At 43.7% G+C, this 21,612-nt stretch overlaps 1 protein-coding gene across 3 annotated transcripts in view; it reads right to left on the bottom strand.

Moving 5' to 3' along the window:
- The window catches only part of LOC147244128 (SH2 domain-containing protein 3C-like), a 55,746-nt gene that overhangs the window by 20,197 nt on the left and 13,937 nt on the right, over positions 1–21,612 (bottom strand). The window contains exon 1 of one of the 3 annotated variants that reach the window (XM_086187715.1): positions 17,489–17,670. The exons of the other annotated variants lie outside the window; for them this stretch is intronic. Coding sequence (XP_086043841.1) covers positions 17,489–17,569 — 81 coding nt within the window. The 5' untranslated portion in view covers positions 17,570–17,670. Of the gene's footprint in view, positions 1–17,488; positions 17,671–21,612 lie in introns of those variants that run through there. 3 annotated transcript variants of the gene reach the window in all.

A 21,612-nucleotide genomic window follows, 5' to 3' on the forward strand; every position in this document is an offset into this window, starting at 1 on the left:
ACCATTATTGTGAGTGAGGCACGAGTGTGTCTCAGTGTATCAGGGTGCACGTCATCACGCCAAAAAGATATACGTTGACAATCGGCTGCCCGAAGAGCTGAATGTCCTCTGCCAATGTGTGTGTGTGTGAGCGTGAGTGCGCGTGTGTTCTTGTTTATTAGTATCCTCTACACTAACCCTCCAGTGGATTGAGTGTTTGCACATGAGAGCACCGTCTGCAATAATGAGACAGAAAAGAGAGAAAAGTGACCAAACATCACAGAAACACACATAAGAAAACAGAGGAAAAAACTATTTTTGATCTTCACAACACACGGAGAAACACCACACACACACACACACACACACACACACACACACACACACACACACACAAGCAGATATAAATAGATGATATAAACACAGACACAGAAGAAGATTTTAATGATGTTTGACTGTTAAGTACGACTCCTCATTGCACATGGCTCCCTCGCCTCCTAACCCACGGATTCTCCACTAAACAGACCTATAGGCTACACGCACACACACAAACACGCACTCTCTCCCTCTCTCCCTTTCAAGCACACACATAAAGAGCGAGGCGGGTAAACATGCATTTCCCCATCGGCACGGTTCTATAAAGAAATACACTCAAAATATACACACACATATCTACTCACTGGGAGAAAGTGCGCGCATGCACACACACACACACACACACACACACACACACACACACACACACACACACACACACACAGGTAAATGCAAAGATGGCAGCATTCCATTTTGTTAAAGGCACCAATAACATTTTGAGTTATTAAAAAGAAACAGAGTGGAGTGTTGATGTCACCCGCAGGAGCACACAGATCTGATTAGAGATTACACACATTCAATTACATGTTTCTGTGGAAGGAATTAGCGAGCTTGCTAGAACCTAATTCAATTTAAATTAGTTTAATATTGCTGCTAATGACACAGCAATGCAGCCATACACATTGTGTTGATGTAATTAGATACACATTTAACACCCATTGCATTGCAGGGGTTCACCCAAAAGACATTGAGGTTTATTCTTATTGATGCTGGTTAATACAGTTTATGTGCCTTTATAGTACAAAAGTAAATTAAGAAGGAGAACTAGAAATTAAATGAGATGAAAGGCTGATGAATGTCAGATACGATTTCTCCTCTATTCAGCAGGATACATTTGCAGCTGTCTCTCACTGTACTGACCAAGATCTCAATCAATCCTTCAAAGGAGCTATAACCTCAACGGTGAACGTGAGCTGACCTCAACCGTTCAGCGCCACATTATGTAGTTGTGTTTAAATGACACACCAGCGGAAAGTCTCTGAGGATCTGTTTTTCTTCGTGGACACACTCAATCCCTGGATAATGATACAGCCAGGTGTCAGTTGGGATCTGGGGGAGACTTTCTCACGCCATCTGATGCAAGACATTGTTGAACTAGAGAACTTATATGCCCACCATGAAAATAGGATTCTAGTTGGTTTTCATTGGCATTGATTTTTGATGCTGCCGGCTAATTTAAAACACAATTATTTGCCACCACTGATGCAATGTTCAGGGGTCGTGGTCATTTAATGTATTTTTCTGATAGTTCAAGTGGGTCTTTTCAGTTCCATGAACACTGTCATGGTTCTAGATTCAATAAAATGTCCCACGCCCATGAAGGAACACTTAATCTTACAAATTTAGACACAACGGATTTTCAAAATAGATGCCAGCTGCATGGACAGGAAACACAAATGGGCAGCAAATCAGTGACTAGGCATTTTAAAGACAATGCTTTTGTGATCTATAGCATTGTATCGATGAAAGATTGGATGCTCATATGGAAAGATGTGCGTCCAGTCACACAAGATGCCCACACCAACTCACACAAAATCAAGAGAAACACACATTAACACGCAATTATCTTACTGTCGAATCAGCAAAGTCACACCTATAGATGCTGTTGCTATGGTAACTCCATACCCTGCACGCCCCAGCTGGTGGTTTGTTCCCTGAGGACGAAGTGTGTGTGTGTGTGTGTGTATGTGTGTGTGTGTGCGTGTGAGAGAGAGAGAGGTTAATGTGCCCCATGTGTGCTGTGCTCTGTCATGTGTAGTGGGGTGGACTGAGGAGGAAAACCTGGCTGGTTGGGAGCAATTATCATGGTATCCCATTGTGTGTGTGACTGTGTCATCTTTTCCAATAATTCTGTTAAACGTCGGTCACTGGTTTTGTTATTGGTGGATCAAACAAGATTTACAACCTCAAGACCTGGCATGGTTTAAATGGAGGATTGGATGTTGAGGGTAGTCAAAACCGCACGAGGACGAAACGTCTCTGAACCGTTTAAATGAACTCTACTGCCAACAATTTGGAACCAGAACCAGCGCTCATTAACAGCTGAAAACAGTCATGAAGCCACACTAACAAATAGCCCACTGCAACTTTTCTTACCGTGAGTCATGCTTTAAATTTACACACATGACAGTGTGTGGTGACGCCGCTGACATGAATGAGTAGCTATTGTTGACCTCATCATCACTCCACCCTGGAAATCACACACACTTCATTAAGCCAGCTCATATGAAAGATTTATCAAATCTTACCCACAAAAGCTACGTAACCTATGTGACAGAGCGTTGCCTTGTGCTTGACACGTTAAAAACTTGAGGAGTTAAATGGTTTCAAGACATTTGGAATGTTGCAAGTTGCATCCTATCTCGTTGAGAATCGTTGGCCAAAAACTGCAAATGCAGATTTGATATGTTTATTGTTCGGATCACTCAGTGCAACTTCTGGCAACTAGGAGTTCACACTGCTGCAATGTTCTCTGAAACATTCTGTAGAGGCAAATAAAGCATTCAGGAGACTGTGGATTCATTTTTACCTTCCCGTTTACTGGAAATCTGCAGTGGGGTGGCTTCCATTGTCTACTTCCTGTTTTTCCCGTGGGTCACTTCCTTTCTACTTGTCATGAAAACATTGAAGTTATACTGACATGTAGTGGTGTCACTGAAATGCAACTAAAGACACATACAAGTATTTCAACTATTTTGATGTTTGTGAATCACTGGTCTGAACTGGGTAATGCGACTAAACAGTTCAAGGACCAATACAGACCAATGACGCGCCATCTTCCTTGACGCTGATGACGTGCTAGTGTTTGTGTGTGTGTGTGTGTTAGTGTGTGTGTGTGTGTTAGTGTGTGTGTGTGTGTGTGGCTGCGGTCCATCTCACTAGATTTCTGCTTGCATGACCTGAACCGCTGTGTTGCTTGTGCTTGGGAATTAGACCAGCACAGACTCGGATCTATATGAGACTGATCGATCACTACCAGTCCATCAGTGCATCTCTATTTACTTACTCTGATTTGCACAGTTGAACTGACCAGTCTATTTTTTCCTGCCTTACTAAAGCTGATGGAGTCAAGGTTTTGCAGTTCAATCACTGCATCATTTCTGTTCCTCTCATACTTCACTCCTTCTTCACTGCAGCGAAATTTATAGACTGCTCGGATATACACAGGGGTATGACTCATCATAAGGCTTCCCTTTACTTCACCACTTTATTTTCAGACACTTTTCCTCAGGTTTCACGTCCCTCCCTCCTGACATGGATTAGACAAACACTGCAGCCTTTCAATGCACTTGCCTTAAAATGTTGTGCTTTGTTGTGCTGTCTGCTTCTGAACTTGTCCAATGCTTTGTTTGTTTGTTTGTTTGTTTGTTTGTTTGTTTGTTTTTTGGTAACACCTCTTTCTCCAGTGACATTGAGCTGTTTACTATCTAGAGCCAGGAAAGATGGAGCAGAGGGAAGTCGGTTGTGTCACTTTGTCATTTTTTAACTAGCATCAGAACTAATTTATCATGCCGACTCCATCCATTTGTTCCCCCCGTGAAAGTTCTTCTTGATCTCTTTTCAGCAAATCATCTCCGTCCATCTCTCTTCTGACAGTTCATCTCTCACTCCGGTGCCCTGCTCTCACCTGCTATCTCTCCACATATCATATCATTCTCCTCTCTGTGCACTCTCGCTCACCCCCCTCCCCTCAGCTGGCCTGTCAGCAGCATCGCTGTGTAGTTGTTTGTGTGAGGTGTGTGAGTGTGTAAGTGTGTTGATGTCTGACAACAGCAGAAGCACCGCCGTGTTCCATCACCACAGAGCAAGAATCAATGAAGGCTGTGGAAAGTAGAAGAGAGAAATGAAAAATAAAGCCTTCAAAAACGCATCAACCTTTATTTATTTTCTTCTTTTTGTTTATCTTTTAATTCTCATAGAAGCGCACTGCTACAACAGTTTATTGACAGCTCAACCTATGATGAATGTGCTAGTCGAAATGTTACGACTGTCAAATTCCTTTTTTTTTTTTTTTTTGCTTTACAAAGCAAAGACTGTGTTATTGTGGCTCTCCTGTAATTGGATTTGTCTTGTTACAGGGCTCAGGATCAACCTGTGGTCACAAAAAGTTGCACTATGTCCCCCTGTGGGAACCTCATTGTGAGGCTTTGCCAATGCAACCTTCAAGTTCCCCAAACATTGGGATTCTTTTGTGCATTTTTGACAACAGTACTGTGACATTACTATTAGTACAACAGTACTCCTACTGAATGAGGGTTTACACATACTGCTAGCAGTAGCAGAGGGTGGATTTTGAAAATGTGGAAGTGGATGGATACCTGGTACACATGGCAAACTTTAATCACAGCTCTGCAGCTCCTGAACACGCCAAGATTGCAGTAGGTATTATTACTAATGTGGCATACAAACAAGGACATAAGCTGGCGACTTGAGTGAGAGGGTCCCACTCCCTAACAGTGCGAAAGGTAAGTGTGGCTTCAATGCTCTGTAGAAAATGACAAAGTTTAACACCTGCAACAAGCTAGTTAGCTGCCCCTCAGGCTGCAAATTTAACACCTTGAGAACCATGGAGTGGGCAGCAGCCTCTTAACAATAACTTCACCTTCAGTATGCCCTCTGTTTATGCATTGGCTTTTACGTTTGTTTGCAGACAGAAAGTTTCATCATTTGTCCAAATGCTGCTCCTCAGCATCTCCACATCATGCTATTCTGCAGGTAACAGAATCCAGTTCAGTGCCTTCCCTGGATTTACAGTTGCCTAGCAAACTTATAGGGGCTAGCGGGGCCGGTGCTTCAAAATACTGCCATCTATGCCTGTTTTAACACAACTTTCCTCCATTCATACAGTAGATTGTCACACATCTTTCATCACATCATTATTTGATACACAAAGTAAAGTCATTTATTTTAAAATCTCACTCTGACTTGGTCCTTTCTGATTTTAGCACTGTTTTCAATCAGCATTATGTTGTGTTATTATCAGGTTTTTATCTTTGATTGAAATCAGGTGTCTATGACTACCAGCCAGGACTTACAATACAAAATAATCTAACCTTTTATTTGGCAGCTCTGAAAAAAAGCTGGTGATGGGTGGCACTGAGAGTGGACAGTGTCTGGAAAAACTGGAAAAAATACCACGTGTAAATATAACCTCAGCATGACAGATAGGCTGTGTTAAGTCAAAGTTCGCTCCAAATAACAAACGTATCTATCCTGCCTGGACTCAATTTTTCTTCAGGTTGCAGCTGCTCACACACACACATGCACACACACCCACACCTAACCTGAAGGCCTTTGCCACTCACTGTCACCCCTCGTCTCTGAGATGAGCCATTAATGACTAATTTGCAGGCTTTTAAGGTAAAAGGTCACAATGCTCATGGATGGAGGGTCTGAGCACTGATCAATATGAACCTCCCACATTTAAAACACACACACACACACACACACACACACACACACACACACACACACACGTACAGATATCCACGCCATCCATCCATTTTCTATACCGCTTCTCCGTTAAGGGTTGGGGGGGGGGGGGGTTGGCTGGAGCCTATCCCAGCTGACAGCGGCCAGAGGCGGGGTTCACCAGTACGTCATTGGGCCATCAGGAGCAATTAGGCACTCACTATCTTGCTCAAGGATACTTCGATATGGCATTACATGAATTAAAACACATATATTTCTGCCAGTCACACACACACGCACACACACACACACACACACACACACACATACACACACACACACCTTGCAAGGCACCATTATTATCATCCATACTAGTACCATCTATCTTGACAGTGACAAGTGCAATGGGAAAACCACAAACCCAGAAAGGGACCTAAAGGGAGGATGCTGGAGGACAGGCAGCAGGCAGGCAGTGTGAAGCAGAGGAGAATGGAAGAGATGGTTTAAGCTGATTGAAATAAAAATAGAAATAAATCTGTATCCATCCTTGGCTTTAGCTGCAGGAGAAAGCAATTATTTTTCCTTATTCATATAAATAATGTACGTCTCCTTCCACAAAGGCAGAGGTCTCATCTGCAGGTTTTTTTTTTGTGGTTTTTTTTTACCATACATATGGTGACGCAGCATCTGATTAATTAATCAATGAGTGACAGCAGAGAGTTAATGAGCTTTGCTGGCTGAAACACAGACAAAACATATGATGCAAATACAAGACAAACACAAATTCAGTCTTTGTCTTTCATAGGATCATACATGTCACTTGTGAGGGGAAACCATGTAATAAAGGCAGGGCTGTCAACCTTTTTCATGTTCTGGACCCCCATGAGGATTCCCCACAAACACAATTTAAAGGGATTTGGATCAATATAAGGTCCTCAAAATGAGAGATATCATCATTGACATTGAGACACACACACAAAAGACTCAGTCAAGAAAGAAATACAGAAGAATCGTGAATGTAATTTTGTTCGTGTGGAATTTTTCAGTTTTTAGCGACGTATCGTGCATATTTATATTATTGTATTATGTATGGCCCCCTTTTATGTCCTTTTCATATAATTTCTTTTAGAAATGACCAGACTATTAGCACAAAAAGAAATATAAATACAAAAATAAAAATATAAAATCCGAAAATCAGGAGCTTTATGGGTTTTTTTTTGGTCCAAAATAGACAAGAAAATTAATTTATAAACATTCAAATTCTTAGAATTATATAATATATGCATGATATATTGATCAATGATGGAAGATTCCACCTGCTCATTCAGAATCCTCTCTCAGACATCGATATATAACTGCAAATAAACTATTCCTCATTTCTTTTAGAACCCCCTGGAAGATGGAGACGGAGAAGATCAATGCAAGTTATTTAGCTCAGCACGAAAACTGGAAGCAGAGGGAATCAGCAGGCCTGACTTCAGAGAGCAGCAAATCTAGACAACATGTTTTGTTTGTTCAGTCCATAAAAAAGTGATACAACAAGTGCTGGTGTTATAGAGGATTATGTGCTGTCTGTTCTAAATGAATCCAGCTAGCATGACATTCCTGGAAAGCTTAAACCTTATATCAAATCCAACTACAAAACTATCACTTTTGTGCCATGTCAGGGAACTGATGATGTCGACACTTTACGGAAGGTCACTGAGAGGAAGTCTGTCGTCGAAAGGTTTATCCATGCGGCCATGATGACATCAAATTTCTTGCTGTGTCAGTACACACACACACGGGACACACATTTTGCTTAGTCACAGTACACGCGCTGACCTATCGATTGGCCTTGGAACTTGACACACATACACATCACGTGCACAAGAAGAGATGACGATAACAGTGATGCAGTTGCAACTCTAGAAGGCAGGAAAAAAGAGGCTATGTAAACAAACCAAGAAAGAAGTAGGACAAGAGGAAAAGAAGAGGGAAAAAGGGTGTTATAGGAAGCAAAAGATAGGAAATAGAGGAAAAAAGGAGGAGCACTTTGATCACATAGATCGAAGAACATTAATCAGTAATAGCTACAGAACACACACTCTTCTTCATTATGCCGACTGGCAGAAAGAAGCACGTCCTAGAGCTGTAATGCCATTGGCCGGCAATGATGTCATCTCCTTCTGGAGGTAGAGCAGCAAGCTGTGTGATAGGCTAGCAAAGGCAGACGGTAAGAAAGCGTCGCTGAGGTATCACTTCCATTCATACAGATGCACCAATGGAGTGTATGTGCATATGTTTGTGTGTGTGAGTGTGTATGTGTGCGTGCGTGCGTGCGTGCGTGTGTGTGAGGCCACTCCCCACAGAGGCAGAGCTATTAGGGCCGTGTCCATCATTCAGATATACAGACAGTACCTGCTGGGATGCTCCCTAATGGCTGCTCTCTCTCTCTCTCTCTCTCTCTCTCTCTCTCTCTCTCTCTCTCTCGCTCTCTTTCTCTCTTTTTCACTCACACACACACACACACACACACATACTTACAAAAAATGTGCAAGTAATCAAGCATGCACACACTGACTTGCACACACAGCTGATGGGGGTTGGGAGAGTAGAGATGGGCGTTGTCTCTTCGTTGTTAACGGGTTGTTGTCATGGTGATGCAGATGGAGCTTTTAGTGCTAACTGTGACTCTCACTGGCAGTAAAACTACACACACACAGACACTGGCACTCTGTTTTCACACACATGCACACCTTTCCACACAGGCCTTGCCCTTGTAGCTGCTTTTATGAAGGGGGAGAAAAAGAAAGAAAAAACAGAGTGAAGAGAGAGAGAGAGAGAGACAGAAAGTGGCAGTTGGGAGTGTGCACGTGAAGGTGTGAGTGTAAACACTCCCAGGAGAGACGCTAGAACTGAGATGCTCATGGGAAATTAGCCAGTGATTGCCGGTTACAAAGTGCTGTGTGCTCACTCTGCTTTCCTCCTGACACTCCCCTCCCCCTCGTGCTCACCCACTCCTCACCCCAACAGCCCTGGGTTTTTTTTCTCTCTCTCTTTTTTTAAGGGTATGATGTCACTCGCAGGCTTGTCAATTATCTTCCACGTGTGAACACAAACCAGGGTTTTAAACGGACTGTAGCTACAAGTGAAAAATGTTCCTCACAGATCCACAAATCTAGATAGGACAGAGTGAAATCCATTTCAGCGAGCGTGATGATACACTTCTAGATGTTCCGATAGGGAACATAATTGACTTGCTGGAGGATGTTCTTTCCTCCTGTGCCTCGTCCATGACTCCCTCAAATCTTCTATTGCTTACTCATTACATACAATAGATGTGATAGCCGCTATCTCCTGTTGTCTAAACACATTTGTCTCTGCGCTTACGTGTTCCACTACATGATCTGTGTGTCCACGCCGCAAGAAATCTTATTAGAGGCCTTAATCTAATTTAAAATTCAATTAATCCAACAAAGCTATCAAATTTCAGTCGATTAAATCTGTTTAATCTCTTATCGGCATCTGTATCTGGTTCTCATTAACAACTCGGTTTTATTAATAGATTCAGCTCTTATCAGCAACTTTAGCCAGTGTTCTCTTGAAACGTGTGTTCACTTGTGTTAAGCTCCTACCTCATTTGACGTGGTGGTGACAGGATTCGCAGACAAAAAATCTCAAAAAATCGTAGGAATTTTTTTTTAAAAAAGGCAATAATGTGCTAATACTTTATATGGACGAGTATAACATCCACTTGAGAGAAAAAAAATCCACTCTGTTTTTCCGAATTGACGACATAATTACCTCACTAATTCAGGAAAACGGAGCAGATTTGCGGAGGAGGTTATTCTTTCTATTTTTCTGAATTAATGAGATAATTAAGTTGTTGGTTCAGAAAAGATTTTGTGTCTCTCTAAAGTACCGATTATTATTTTTTTGGATTAATTGGCAGGTAGAAGAAAACGTTAGTTTGGAATTGATGGACAAATAAATTACTTGGTGTGGGATTGCATATTCAGAACAACTCTCCTCAGAGACCTCCACCCACCCTAGTCTGGGGGGGGGGGGGGGGGGGGGGGACATCAGGCAGCTGGTTGGAGGACGATGAGAGAGGATGTAAGGAAATCTACACCGCTTCCATTTATGACACTTCTTATCAGAATAACCCTAAACCAAATCATTAAAAATCCCTTTATGAGACAAAATGTGCTTTCTAAAAAGCAATGTTAGTTTGGAACCATTTGATATGTTTTGCTGAAAATGCGACGGGCAAACTTAGAAGGAGTTTTCTTTGGTGGCTCGGAGGGGGCCGTCCTGCAAGTCCCTTGTTTCTGTTGGGACGGTGTTTATCAGCTGGGCGTTTTGCGTGGTTTTGTTCCGCGCTGTGGCGGAAGTTGTTTCCACACACTCCTAGCAACAAGAGATTGAAGCGCTTTAGCCACTGACCCCTGAGTCCACTCATCTGTAGACCTGCGCATTCATGCATGTGTTGCTATGTAGACATTCATTAGAGAATGTCTGCATGTGTGTGTGTGTGTGTGTGTGTATGTGTTTGTGTGTGTGTATGTGTGTGTGCGTGTGTGTATGTGTGATTGAGAGGCACCATGAGCAAGTGTGTTCGTCACCATTCTCAGCTGCTCTCTGCAAATCACCCAGAGACGCTTTAACAGCCTGGGGTCTTTTCATAAAGGAAAATGATGCGTTAAAAACTCCATAGAGGTCTACGGCCCTCTATAACTCAAACACACTCCACCCTGTGGGATTGAGTAGAAATTAGAAGGAAAAAAAATGGAGGGAAAATGATACTCATACAATGTTCAGTCTTAAAAAAGTACATTCAGCAGCACATATGAGGAAAAAAAATGGGATTGCAGCATCTTCTGGATATTTGATATCATATCATCTTTAGTATTATTTTTTCTTCCAGATTTCAAACTTTGTAAATAAAGAATGAGCATCTCTCTGTTCTGACTCGTCCCTTGGTTTTATTTCGGAGAACGCAGACCTCTGAGCTGCAGCCACGTGTGTGTGATCCAATAGCCCACATCTACATCCTCGCAGGTCAGCGGAGGTCACGGATGAAGGGCGCAAACAATTGCCAACCTGCTCCAAATCCCTGCACTATGCCACACTCCCTCTCAGCTGTCTTCCCCAGCATATGTGTGTGTAGCCACAGGCGTGTGTGTGTGTGTGTGTGTACGTGTCTCCAGTACAAGAATTCACACACACACACACACAGACACACACACACACACACACACACACACACACACTGTTCAACCCTCCACATCACTTCCAGTTTAGGAGAGTAGAGAAGAGAGGGGGAGGAAATGAGAAGGAGAAGAAGAGAGAAGAGATGGAGAGGAGAGAGATCTTGAACAAAATGAATTCAACAAACTCAATGGATGGGGTAGCATGGCTCAGAGGTAGAGTGGCCGTCTAGCAACCAAAGGAATAAGCAAGATACTGAACCCCTAATTGCTCCTGATGGCCCCGTGATGGACTGGTGTCCCATCCAGGGGGAACCCCGCCTCTCACCCAATGTCAGCTGGTATAGGCTCCAGCCCCCCCCCCCCCCCATGACCCTTAAGAGATAAGCGGTACAGAAAATGGATGGATGGATGGATAAACTCAACAGGTGACTCCATAACACCACGTTCGGGGTGAGGTCTCATCTTTATATCCAGTTAGCAGCAGCTCCTCCACTATTAGTGGTCATCCTCTATTTTGCAGCATCAGTTTCACCATTCAAGTCCTGGACTTCAGATTCCAATGAGCCAAATGTGCACAGGGTAAAAAAAAAAAAAACTAATAAGAAGCAGAATGGCAGAATGTGATGACAGGATGTAAAAAGACTTTTTTTTACTGAAAAATATAAATATTCACCCGTAACTGCTTCAAGCCTTCACCTTAAACGCTGAGAGAGAACAACACGGTGCAATCAGCGTTAGACAGCACTTTTATCTCTGCCTGCCGGCTCCCGCCTGTGTTTAAGATTCTGAATGGTGATTAAACGTGCAGCAGCATCCAGCGTAGATTTGTCCGCTGATGTGACTCTGTTCTAAAGCTTTCGTCAAGCAGGAGGACCGCTGATTCCCCGAAGCACTGAGGTGGAAAGCAGCTAAGAGTCATGATATGAAGAGACCAACTTTCTCACTGGAACTGAGGTTTCATGCATATGTGTTATAAATACCATCCATTAGATTCTATTTAGAAATCAAAGCCATGAGTCCTGCCTTTTAGAGTACGATAAAGACGTCCCAAGTGTGGCTGCACTTTTTGTTTTTTCAAACTTGCGATATTTGTTCCGCTTTGTGGCAGAATTTGGATGAAAATGACAGCGAACTGGTGAATTCTGGTGTTTGTTTGCTCTGGTTCATGTATGGTTTTTTTCACACAAAAAAATACGAGTCATCAAAAAAAAAAGCATCACAACAACCACATTAGGTGGATATTAAGCACATGTAAGCTGTTTCGCCGGCTGCAAATTAACCCCAAAAGAAGAAGAAATTGGTTGGATATGTGCTGGGAGGAGGAAGAGGATGCATACAGGAAGAAGGTCCATGTGTATATCTACTCTCTTTTTACATATTTCTTGTACCTTTTTTCCGCTATTAAGCTGCCATACTTTGGATACTCTGATGCTCCCAAATGCGAAGTACACCCAGCTACAGGAGCTGTTCAGGCCACTGGTAGCTGGGTTGGACTGTCCATGTTCACACCTGTACAAACGAACCGTGCCGAGGTGGTAAACGAATGAGTTCAACTGAACCAAGCTGAACGAGGCTGATGTGAAAGCAGCCACGGAATCTATTTAGTTCTTCAGTATGAGCGCTTGTCTTAGTTAAATCTCCCTCCTGGGAACTTTCCCTAAATCAAAGAGAGGTTAGAAGTGTCAAACTTGTACGACAAAGTGGTTGCTCTACAGAATTATACTTCAATTAAACTGACTTCAGCTAATCGGGCGCTTCAGCTGATGCCGAGACGGGAACAATTCACCGCGTCCAGTATGACCCACTTGATTTAATCTAAACAGCCAAGTAGCAGAATATTTTGAACAGAAAACAAATGATCAGACAAGTCTCCTCTGTCACACACACGTGTAGATGTATGTGTGTGTGTGTGTGTGTGTGTGTGTGTGTGTGTGTGTGTGTGTGTGTGTGTGTGTGTGTGTGTGAGTGTGTGAAATACATGACCGGCACGCACAGGCTTTTTCCTCATTACTGCCAAAAACATCACAGTACTCTAATGAGGATGTGGACTCTGGAACAAGACAATTTTGACTCTCTCTCTCTCTCCCTCTCCCTCTCACTCTCTCTCTCTCTCTCTCTCGCTCTCACAGACACACACACATTTGCATGTATACACACATGCGTGCGCACACACACAGCTGCCCTTCACACTATGAGCCTGCAGGGTGTGACAGGCGGGCACGCCAAAAGAGGATTTGTGGTGAAAAGCTTCGGGGAGGAGGGCAAGAGGGAGAGTGCGATAGGAGGAGTGGAGAAGAGGGGATTACATGGTGAATATTTCAATACCAAAACATACCAATTGGCTTGGGCTCCTTCTCTGGCTTAGACACACACACACACACACACACACACACACACACACACACACACACACACACACATAAAGGCATTGGCAAGGGCATGTCTTCTATAGCTAGCTTAGAACTGACTAGACAGAGGAAGGGGGTGATGGGTAAACCACGGGGAGCCCCGGGGGTCTGACTGACATGATGATTGCTGGTTAACCTGCTGTGACTGAGTAGACTAAAACCAAGCCAGCCTTTTTTAAGATTGAAATTCTATGTTATCAAAAAAAAACAACAACAAACAAAAACAAATTACATTAGAAAGTCGATCCAAGTCTGTAACATGCTGAAGGAGATGCGCGTTGAAAAGCTTCTTGTAAAAACTAATAACATCAAACTACAGACGGTGAAGAGTGTGGAAACATCATATAGAGGACTTAGAGGGGATATAATGCAATCTCTGTTATGAAAAAGCACGACCAGCTCTCGGGGGAAAAGATTTAAAGCCCAGCGAACAGCGATGTAAAAGCAATAAAGCTAGCAGATGTAGATGTAGAATGTATTTGTCACAGGATGGACACAAGCCCCCGAAGCTCAGAGCTGAATAACCGCCAAGAAGGTAATGTTGAGGATATCTTGAGGACAGCAGTAAAGATATATAATATATAAAGGCAACTTTAGGAGGTGACTGAATCACGCTCTAGATCCCAAAGAAGGACCCGGATCATATAGCTGTTATTTTCCGGCCATGCGATAGCTGAATTCCCATCCAAATTCCTTGTGTCTGTGCAAAATCAGGATAAGATAAGCTTCCACTTTGACTTCCACTGATCAGTTTGATTGTTTTACTTTTATAATACAATTAGAGTCCATATTGATGAGTGTCACTGAGTCACTGAGAAAATGCAAAGGGCCAAGAGACGGATCCCGTTCCGGATCGATCATCTGGATTTTACTGTGAAAATTAGTAAAATAAACCCACAAATACCACAGAAACCACTACAACAACTTTTATTCTTCACTGAATATGAGTTAAGGAAAAAGAAAAAAACATTTAATCTCTCTATAATTTGTATTTATGGCTGCAACCTTCTGTGCAGAGATGCCATGTGACGCTGATTCTCCGCCAAAACCAGACACGTGATCAACATTGCATGAGCCTGGCTGGCAGAGAGGTGACATGTTGCGAGGTTGGAGGTCGACTGTTATGTTCCACACACGGCCGGGCTGCAGGAATGCTAAAGGACAGAATGACCGGCTGCTGGCTGGCACGATGGTGGACCGCATGCTGGTTGGGTCAGTGGGGAACGAGGCTATGGAGAGGGGGAAGGAGGAGGAGGAGGAGGCAGGAGAGGAAGAGGAAGAGGAGGCTGACAGAAAAAAATTCTTAACTTCAAAAACAATCAAAGTCAAGAGGAGGGGATTCTGTGTGGTTGTGTCCATGCATCTGTTTATGTATTTGAGTGTGTGTGTGTGTGTGTGTGTGTGTGTTTTTCCAGGGGCTGATTTAAGGTAGGGGGTGGGGGGGGCTGCTACTGCGAGAGTCCAGGGGGCAGTCAGATTGTCCCAGTTACAGAGATGCGCTGGAAGCACTGGGTATAATGCGAACACAATGGTTAAGCAGCATGAGTGCATACAGTGTGTGTGTGTGTGTGTGTGTGTGTGTGTGTGTGTGTGTGTGTGTGTGTGTGTGTGTGTGTGTGTGTGTGACACAGTGAGAATACAGCAGCAGTCTAGACCAGGGGATCAAATGTAATCTCTTTTCACTGATACAGCTGATGAGCCGAGGTCACGCGCGCACACACACGCACACACACACACACACACTCACACACACACACACCCCACTGTCACCATTACCATTATGACTCCATGTAGATATCGTAGTCTAAACAGCAAGCAGCCTCCTTTTGTTAGCACCACTGTAACTACCGGTCAGAGCAAATATGGAACACTTCACAAACTTTGTCACCCTCGTGGTTGTTCCTGCTGATGAAGATTAGCTCACCACTTTGAAAAACATCTGTATCGAAGCCTTTATGTGAGGAACATGCTATTGTTGCTCACCAGCCACACGCTAACAACTTTACCAGGATGACATGCTACTATTTCATGTCTGATATCACAGCCCGCAGCATCAGCTGATGACTGATCTTCCTGTGCCTCTCTGAAACCACAAAGCTACGAGAGTATTTGTACAGTTGCAATTAAGCTTCTCTTCTACGAAAAAAAACAACATTCAAAATGTGACATAATAAAGGACCCACATTAAACCTGACTGACTCATGCAACACTTGACACATGCCTCCGTCTGTGTTACCACTAGAGGCTTACTTCCACACGGGAATTCAGGCTAATAGATCAGATTATATTAATATCAATCCCTGAACCCATCAGCCCCCGGGAGCACAGGCCAGTATTTTAGTATTTAGCCAGCAGACGTCCTTGTTCCACCCTCGGCTCATTGTTTATAGTCAGTATAGCAACTTGAGACATTTGTATGGAGCTGAAGGATGACAAGCCTCACCCAGACGCGATTGGTCAAAGCTACTCGAACAGAAACCACAGGCTTCCCTGACCTGACATTTTCTCCCAGCTTGCCTTGACATCCTGTATTCATACACAGAATCGGTTTTATAGAGATTATATGAATATTGAATGTATTTCAGATGTCAGATCAAGTATCTGAGCCGGTGTCAAGCAAATACCAGTACCAAGTATTGGCTCAGCACATCCCTTGTAGTACTCGCAGTAAAAGATACCATATTTATGAATCTGCAACTCCATCAATTCTCATCAAAATTCCTCAGATGCATTCATCAAGTGGAGGTGTTTTACCCCTGGAGGCGGTAAAACATTGACAGGATGATCTGCTTCAATAAGTTTCACACACGCGCGCGCCAGCACACGCGAGCACACACCACAGTAATCCTGAAAAGAACAGACATATCGGCTGTGTGTAAAAGGAGTGAGTAAATATTTTAAGAATGAAGGCAAAGCATCAATATGACAGTGGATGTCTGGAACAAGTAATGATCAGAGCCTCACTTGTGTGGATAACACACCGCTTGGGTTACATGGCTATTGTGCTTGGCACGCTATCTTTAATTAGAATGGATCAGCTGATCAATACTGCTCCAACAGACCAAATCAGTCTGTTTGTAAACAAACCCATGTTGCAGAGAATTAAGTCTTTTTTTGCTCTTTAAAAATAGAACGGCTCCCACTTAACTCAAACCATTCAGCAACTGCTAATTAATTCCCACACACACACGCGCACACACACACACACATGCACACACACACACACACACACACACACACACACACACACACACACACACACTTCACATGTACCCCATGACACATTTAATTAAAACAACTTCAGGACTCTGAGCTTTAGAGAGAACAAAAACCCACCGAAGCAGATGCCTGGGAAAGCTAGAAACATGACCGACACAACTCTTTATTTTTAGAACCACAAGCCGGTTCTACTGAGGGTCTCGGGGACGAGGTGGGACGCCGAAAGTCAGGATTCATGGTCTATAACCACAAACACGAGGCTGCGGCTCAGCTGAGAGAACTTTTACATCTACTATAACAATATCATAACCTCAGGCAAGAACATGTTTTGGTTTCTCCAAAAGTCTACAATTTCCATTTTTCTCTTTTAAGAACCAGTATGCTGTAGTCATGAGGAATCCACCCCTCTGGGATGGTATTATCTACTACCCAGATAAAACCTTTGATTTTCCAGAAGTGTTTTTTTTATTTTTTTATTTTAGCTTCTTGTCATGCACATATCAGATCTACAGTAGGTCTGATTTTATCCCATGAATAAGGTCAGATATTAGGTTTCAAGCTCCCAGCCAGAATTAGACCAAAGTGTTACTGTACACTTCGCCCTACTGTACCCTTCCTTCACACATCCTCTTCTCTCTCACACACACACACACACACACACACACACACACACACACACACACACACACACACACACACCACATATATATCTCTTCCACCTCAATCACACATTCAAAACTCCCAAAGCTGTTCATCATATTCCATGCGGTGATTTCCCACAGCAAGTGCAGGTCTCGATGATATCATCAGGCTGCCGGGACAGAGAGCACACCTCCACCAACACTACTTTAAACACACACAGACACACACACACGTCTCTGCATGCCAACATCCACTCACCTGCACCTGCATGAAGGATCCCCGGTAGAAGCAGCATGCTGCGGCTGACAGGGCGCTCCACAGACTGCACCTCTCCGTCATGATGGGTACACCTTCCTCTGCTACCTTTCCCTAAACCTTTGCCTCAGTTTCTCTTCCTCCTCTCTCTCTATCTCTATGTCTCTCTCTCTCTCTCTCTCTCTACACCCCACCCAGGGTGTCCAATGTAAACCCCCCCACCCCCGCCCCTGAGCTAAGCCTGTCCCACCCCTGCCTGCCTTCCTCTCTGTCTGGCTAATACCCCTTCAACATAGTGCCGCCACCACCATAACAAAACCCCGGCGCAAATCTAGGCAGCTCCAGCCGGCAACCACATCAGCTATTAGCTGCAGCGAGTTAGAGGAGAGCTGCTAACAGCTGGGACTGATAACAGCCGCTGGTGTTACAGCTCCTGACATCTCTGCTGCTTCTGCCCCGCACCGGCTCCTCCGCTCCTCTCCCTCTCACCACCGCACTCGCTGCTAGGGATTACCTCATTGCTTGCTGATGAAAGGAGTGTGGGTGGGGGGAGGGTGGACCAGAGGGAGGGAGGGAGGGAAGGGAGGGTGAATACTAGCAAGCGGAGAGGAGTGCTGTCGAATCGCAGGCAGCAGACCCCACCTACCCACCCGACGACCCCCGCCTAGGAGACAATGCTGACGGGAGGGGGGGGGGGGGGGGGTGGGGAGGGTTAAAACAGGGAGAAACTGAGGAAAACAGGAGGAGGGAGCGTCATTAAAAAGATAAGATGATGGAGAAGATGCACGAAGAAGGGAAAGAGGAGGAGGAGGAGGTGGAGAAGTGCAGGCTCCCTAAGGAATGTAACCTTTTTAAAGCCATGAAAAGAACCCACCGGTGTCCCCACCACACACACACACACACACACACACACACACACACACGCACACACACACGCACACACACACACACACACACACACACACACACACACACACACACACACACACACACAAACCCCTTCATATTAGTTTAGATAGCAGCAGCCACAGAGCGTTTGGTAGCTGTAGTGAAATAATGACTGCAGCTAGACAGCTCATTATAAGATGAAACACACGGGCAGGTGTTTCAAGGATAACACGATGTGATTTTCACCGGCCCATTTCACACACATACACACATACACACACACACACACACACACACACATGCCAGCAGAGAGAAAGAGAGAGAGGGCAAGAGAGAGTGAGAGATAGAGGGGATCTGTGTGGGGATCTGTCTCCAGAGGCCTGAGCTATAATGACATCATTGAGGACGCTTCACCATGGCAACACTGCGAGAGCCTTGACAGCATCCAAAATTCTGACACTGCATTTAGTTAAGTCTGCACCACTGCAGAGGCATAATGAGAGACATCGCCAGGGAAGGTGAGAAGTATGCAAGATACCAGGTCACAAATACAGACACACTTCTTCCTGTTTTGTCTCCGAGGTAATCTCTGCAGCGCGCAAACACGCTCACCGCATCAGACGGCAGTAATCGCATTGATAATCTGCCTCTTGAATGCATGCTAGTGGGTCACAGGCAGAAAGATAAGGACCCACAAGACACAGGAGGGATTCATTAACTGCAGCATCTCCTCTCAATGTAATCTCAAACTATCCTGTGCTGGATTAGACAGATTACACAGTAGGGGAACAAATAATCTCATTAAAGTGGTCCTGTGCTTGACTTCCCACAATCCTCTGTAATACCAACCCAAAACAAGACGACATACAGCAGGTTACATCTGTCTGGCTGCACTACAGTGATGGAATGGTTACTTTTAAATGCGTTTCACTGAAGATGTCATCACTTCAATTACAGGACATCCACATTATATTGTTACAGGGGGAGCGTACGCAGCATTCACAGAACGCAGCTACCTAACTGCGACGGAACCCTGGGGATGTTTTGTCTGTCAAATACGATGATGAGCCAAGTTTTTTTTTCCACGACCTTTTATTTTGCACAGCGACTTTTGAGCAAAAAACCCCCCCCAAACACACACAAAAAAAACAGTAAAAGAGTCGAAACGATGGGAATTTACAGCTCCGTGGATCATTTTGTTGTCACTCTGTTGCCTAAAATTGGAAATAATCCTCTTAAAATTGCAGGAGAAAAAGCGCTTTAAACCGTTTCTGTTTTCCCTCAGCATGAAATTGTTGAAAATGATACCTATCATGTAAATCTGCAATGATGCACAGAGGGAAGATGTTGGTTTACATATTAGGAGAACGCTGTGCTTGATGGAAATGTTCTCCACTTGGGTTTGGCAATATGTTAACATTTTCCAATCGGCCATCGTCGGCCCATCAACTGCTGATTGCTGTTACACACATGCAAGTGTATTTGTTAGCGTGTGCAACGTGCAGGATACTCCGGTACAGATGTACACCTCAATTAAGTTATTTTCCGTCTTTGCAAATGTTGAGTGCCGGCACATCATCGTCATTTAGGACACATCATCCCGCTGAGCGCACTACGCTTCCGCAGAGAGAAGTTATTTGAAGGAGAGTCCAATGGCGTCGGATGAAAGCCACCTCCGCCTACAGCCTCCCAATGAAGAGACGGGTGGGGATGAAATCAACATTATATGCAGTATGGAGTAAAGGGAAAAGACGCACCTCCACCCGTCTGAATGATGGTCTGTCTCCTCTGTTTCTCAAGCCAGGACTCAGCGCATCACCAGGGCAAAAGACACCTCGCAGTTTGAGGCACACCATTAAAATGGCAAAATTAGAAATTAATTTAATTAAACATTTTGAAGAAATAGACCAAAATAGTGGTTCCAAGTAAACAACCAGACGCTACATTCATCCAGTCATCCCACCCTCGTCTCTGCTCTGTATTTTATGTTAAAGAGAATATACCTTGCAGGGAATTTTCCTGAGAGTTCAGCTAAAACAACAAGCGGGTAACATGGTTGATGGCAGAAAATCTGCTCTCTTTTTTTTTGGACAAGAAAATAGAAGCGAAACAGAGCAATGGATTTCTGTAGATTTAAATGAATGACCAAAATTCAAACACTGATGAAAAATCAAACCAACTTTAGTTTCAAAGAACTTCAGTTCTAAAACTCAAGTCGGTCCCCAAGCGGTTATGTTAACATGCCTGACACTAAAAACAGCAGAAATAAACTTGTTTACAGCCTGTAAAAAAGGACCGTTTTGCTCTGTATGGTTAATTTCCTTTTTCATGACAACTTTATGTGGGTTGAAGTTTTATATACCCTGGAGTTAATTAAGGGTGCGTCCATGCGTCTAATAATGTTGAACTGTGATACAATGCTCAGAGCACTATGGAGTCAAAAACAGCTATCGACTGAGACAAAGGGACACATTCTTATTGTGACAGTTAGCTGCTAGTTTGATTTCACTGGGGATGGAGCACCTCTTCAAATTTGCTAACGTTCTGTGCAAATTTGTTCTTATACACTACTTTTCTCAGCCCTAAATTTAGTCTCACTGCCAGGGAGCACTAATAGCCATGGGGTTTGTTTCCTGTCTGTAGGACTAAATTTATCCGGATAAGAGGAAGAAAATGGATGGATGGATGGATGGATGGATGGATGGATGGATGGATGGATGGAATAGAAGTGTGTAAGAACAAGTTTGTGCGTGATAATGTTCCATGAATAAGGCCCAATGTCCATGGAACCTAATTTCCTACACATCAACGCAGGGTCACTATTTGGCAAGATGGAGGTGAGCTATACCATTGCATTTTTCATCCATCTCCACTTTAAAATATCACCAGGACTTCATGACATTTAACAGTAATACGTCACAATATAAAACTGTATCCAGAGTGTCACTGTAAAGTCAAGAAGAAAACACAATACATTACTGTAAGTTCTCAATTACCAGGATTTCACAACATCAGAGAGTAGCATTTCACAGTAATATACTGTCGTCTGTATTTTACTGTGATATCACAAAGAAATTGGGTGTAAAATCAACCATTCTATTGTGGAATTTGATGATTTTTTTTTTTTTTTGCCCAATGCATTATGGGACATGGCTCCTTCAGACAGAAGTAATGGATACTTTCCAGGCAAGAAGGAAGCTGGGAAGAAATAAAAAAGTGGCGGCTCTGGAGCTGCTAGC

The sequence above is a fragment of the Aulostomus chinensis genome, chromosome 19 (genome assembly GCF_037954235.1).
Source record: "Aulostomus chinensis isolate RoL2024-O1b breed Wild chromosome 19, RoL_Achi_v1.0, whole genome shotgun sequence".
Taxonomy (NCBI): Eukaryota; Metazoa; Chordata; class Actinopteri; order Syngnathiformes; family Aulostomidae; genus Aulostomus; species Aulostomus chinensis.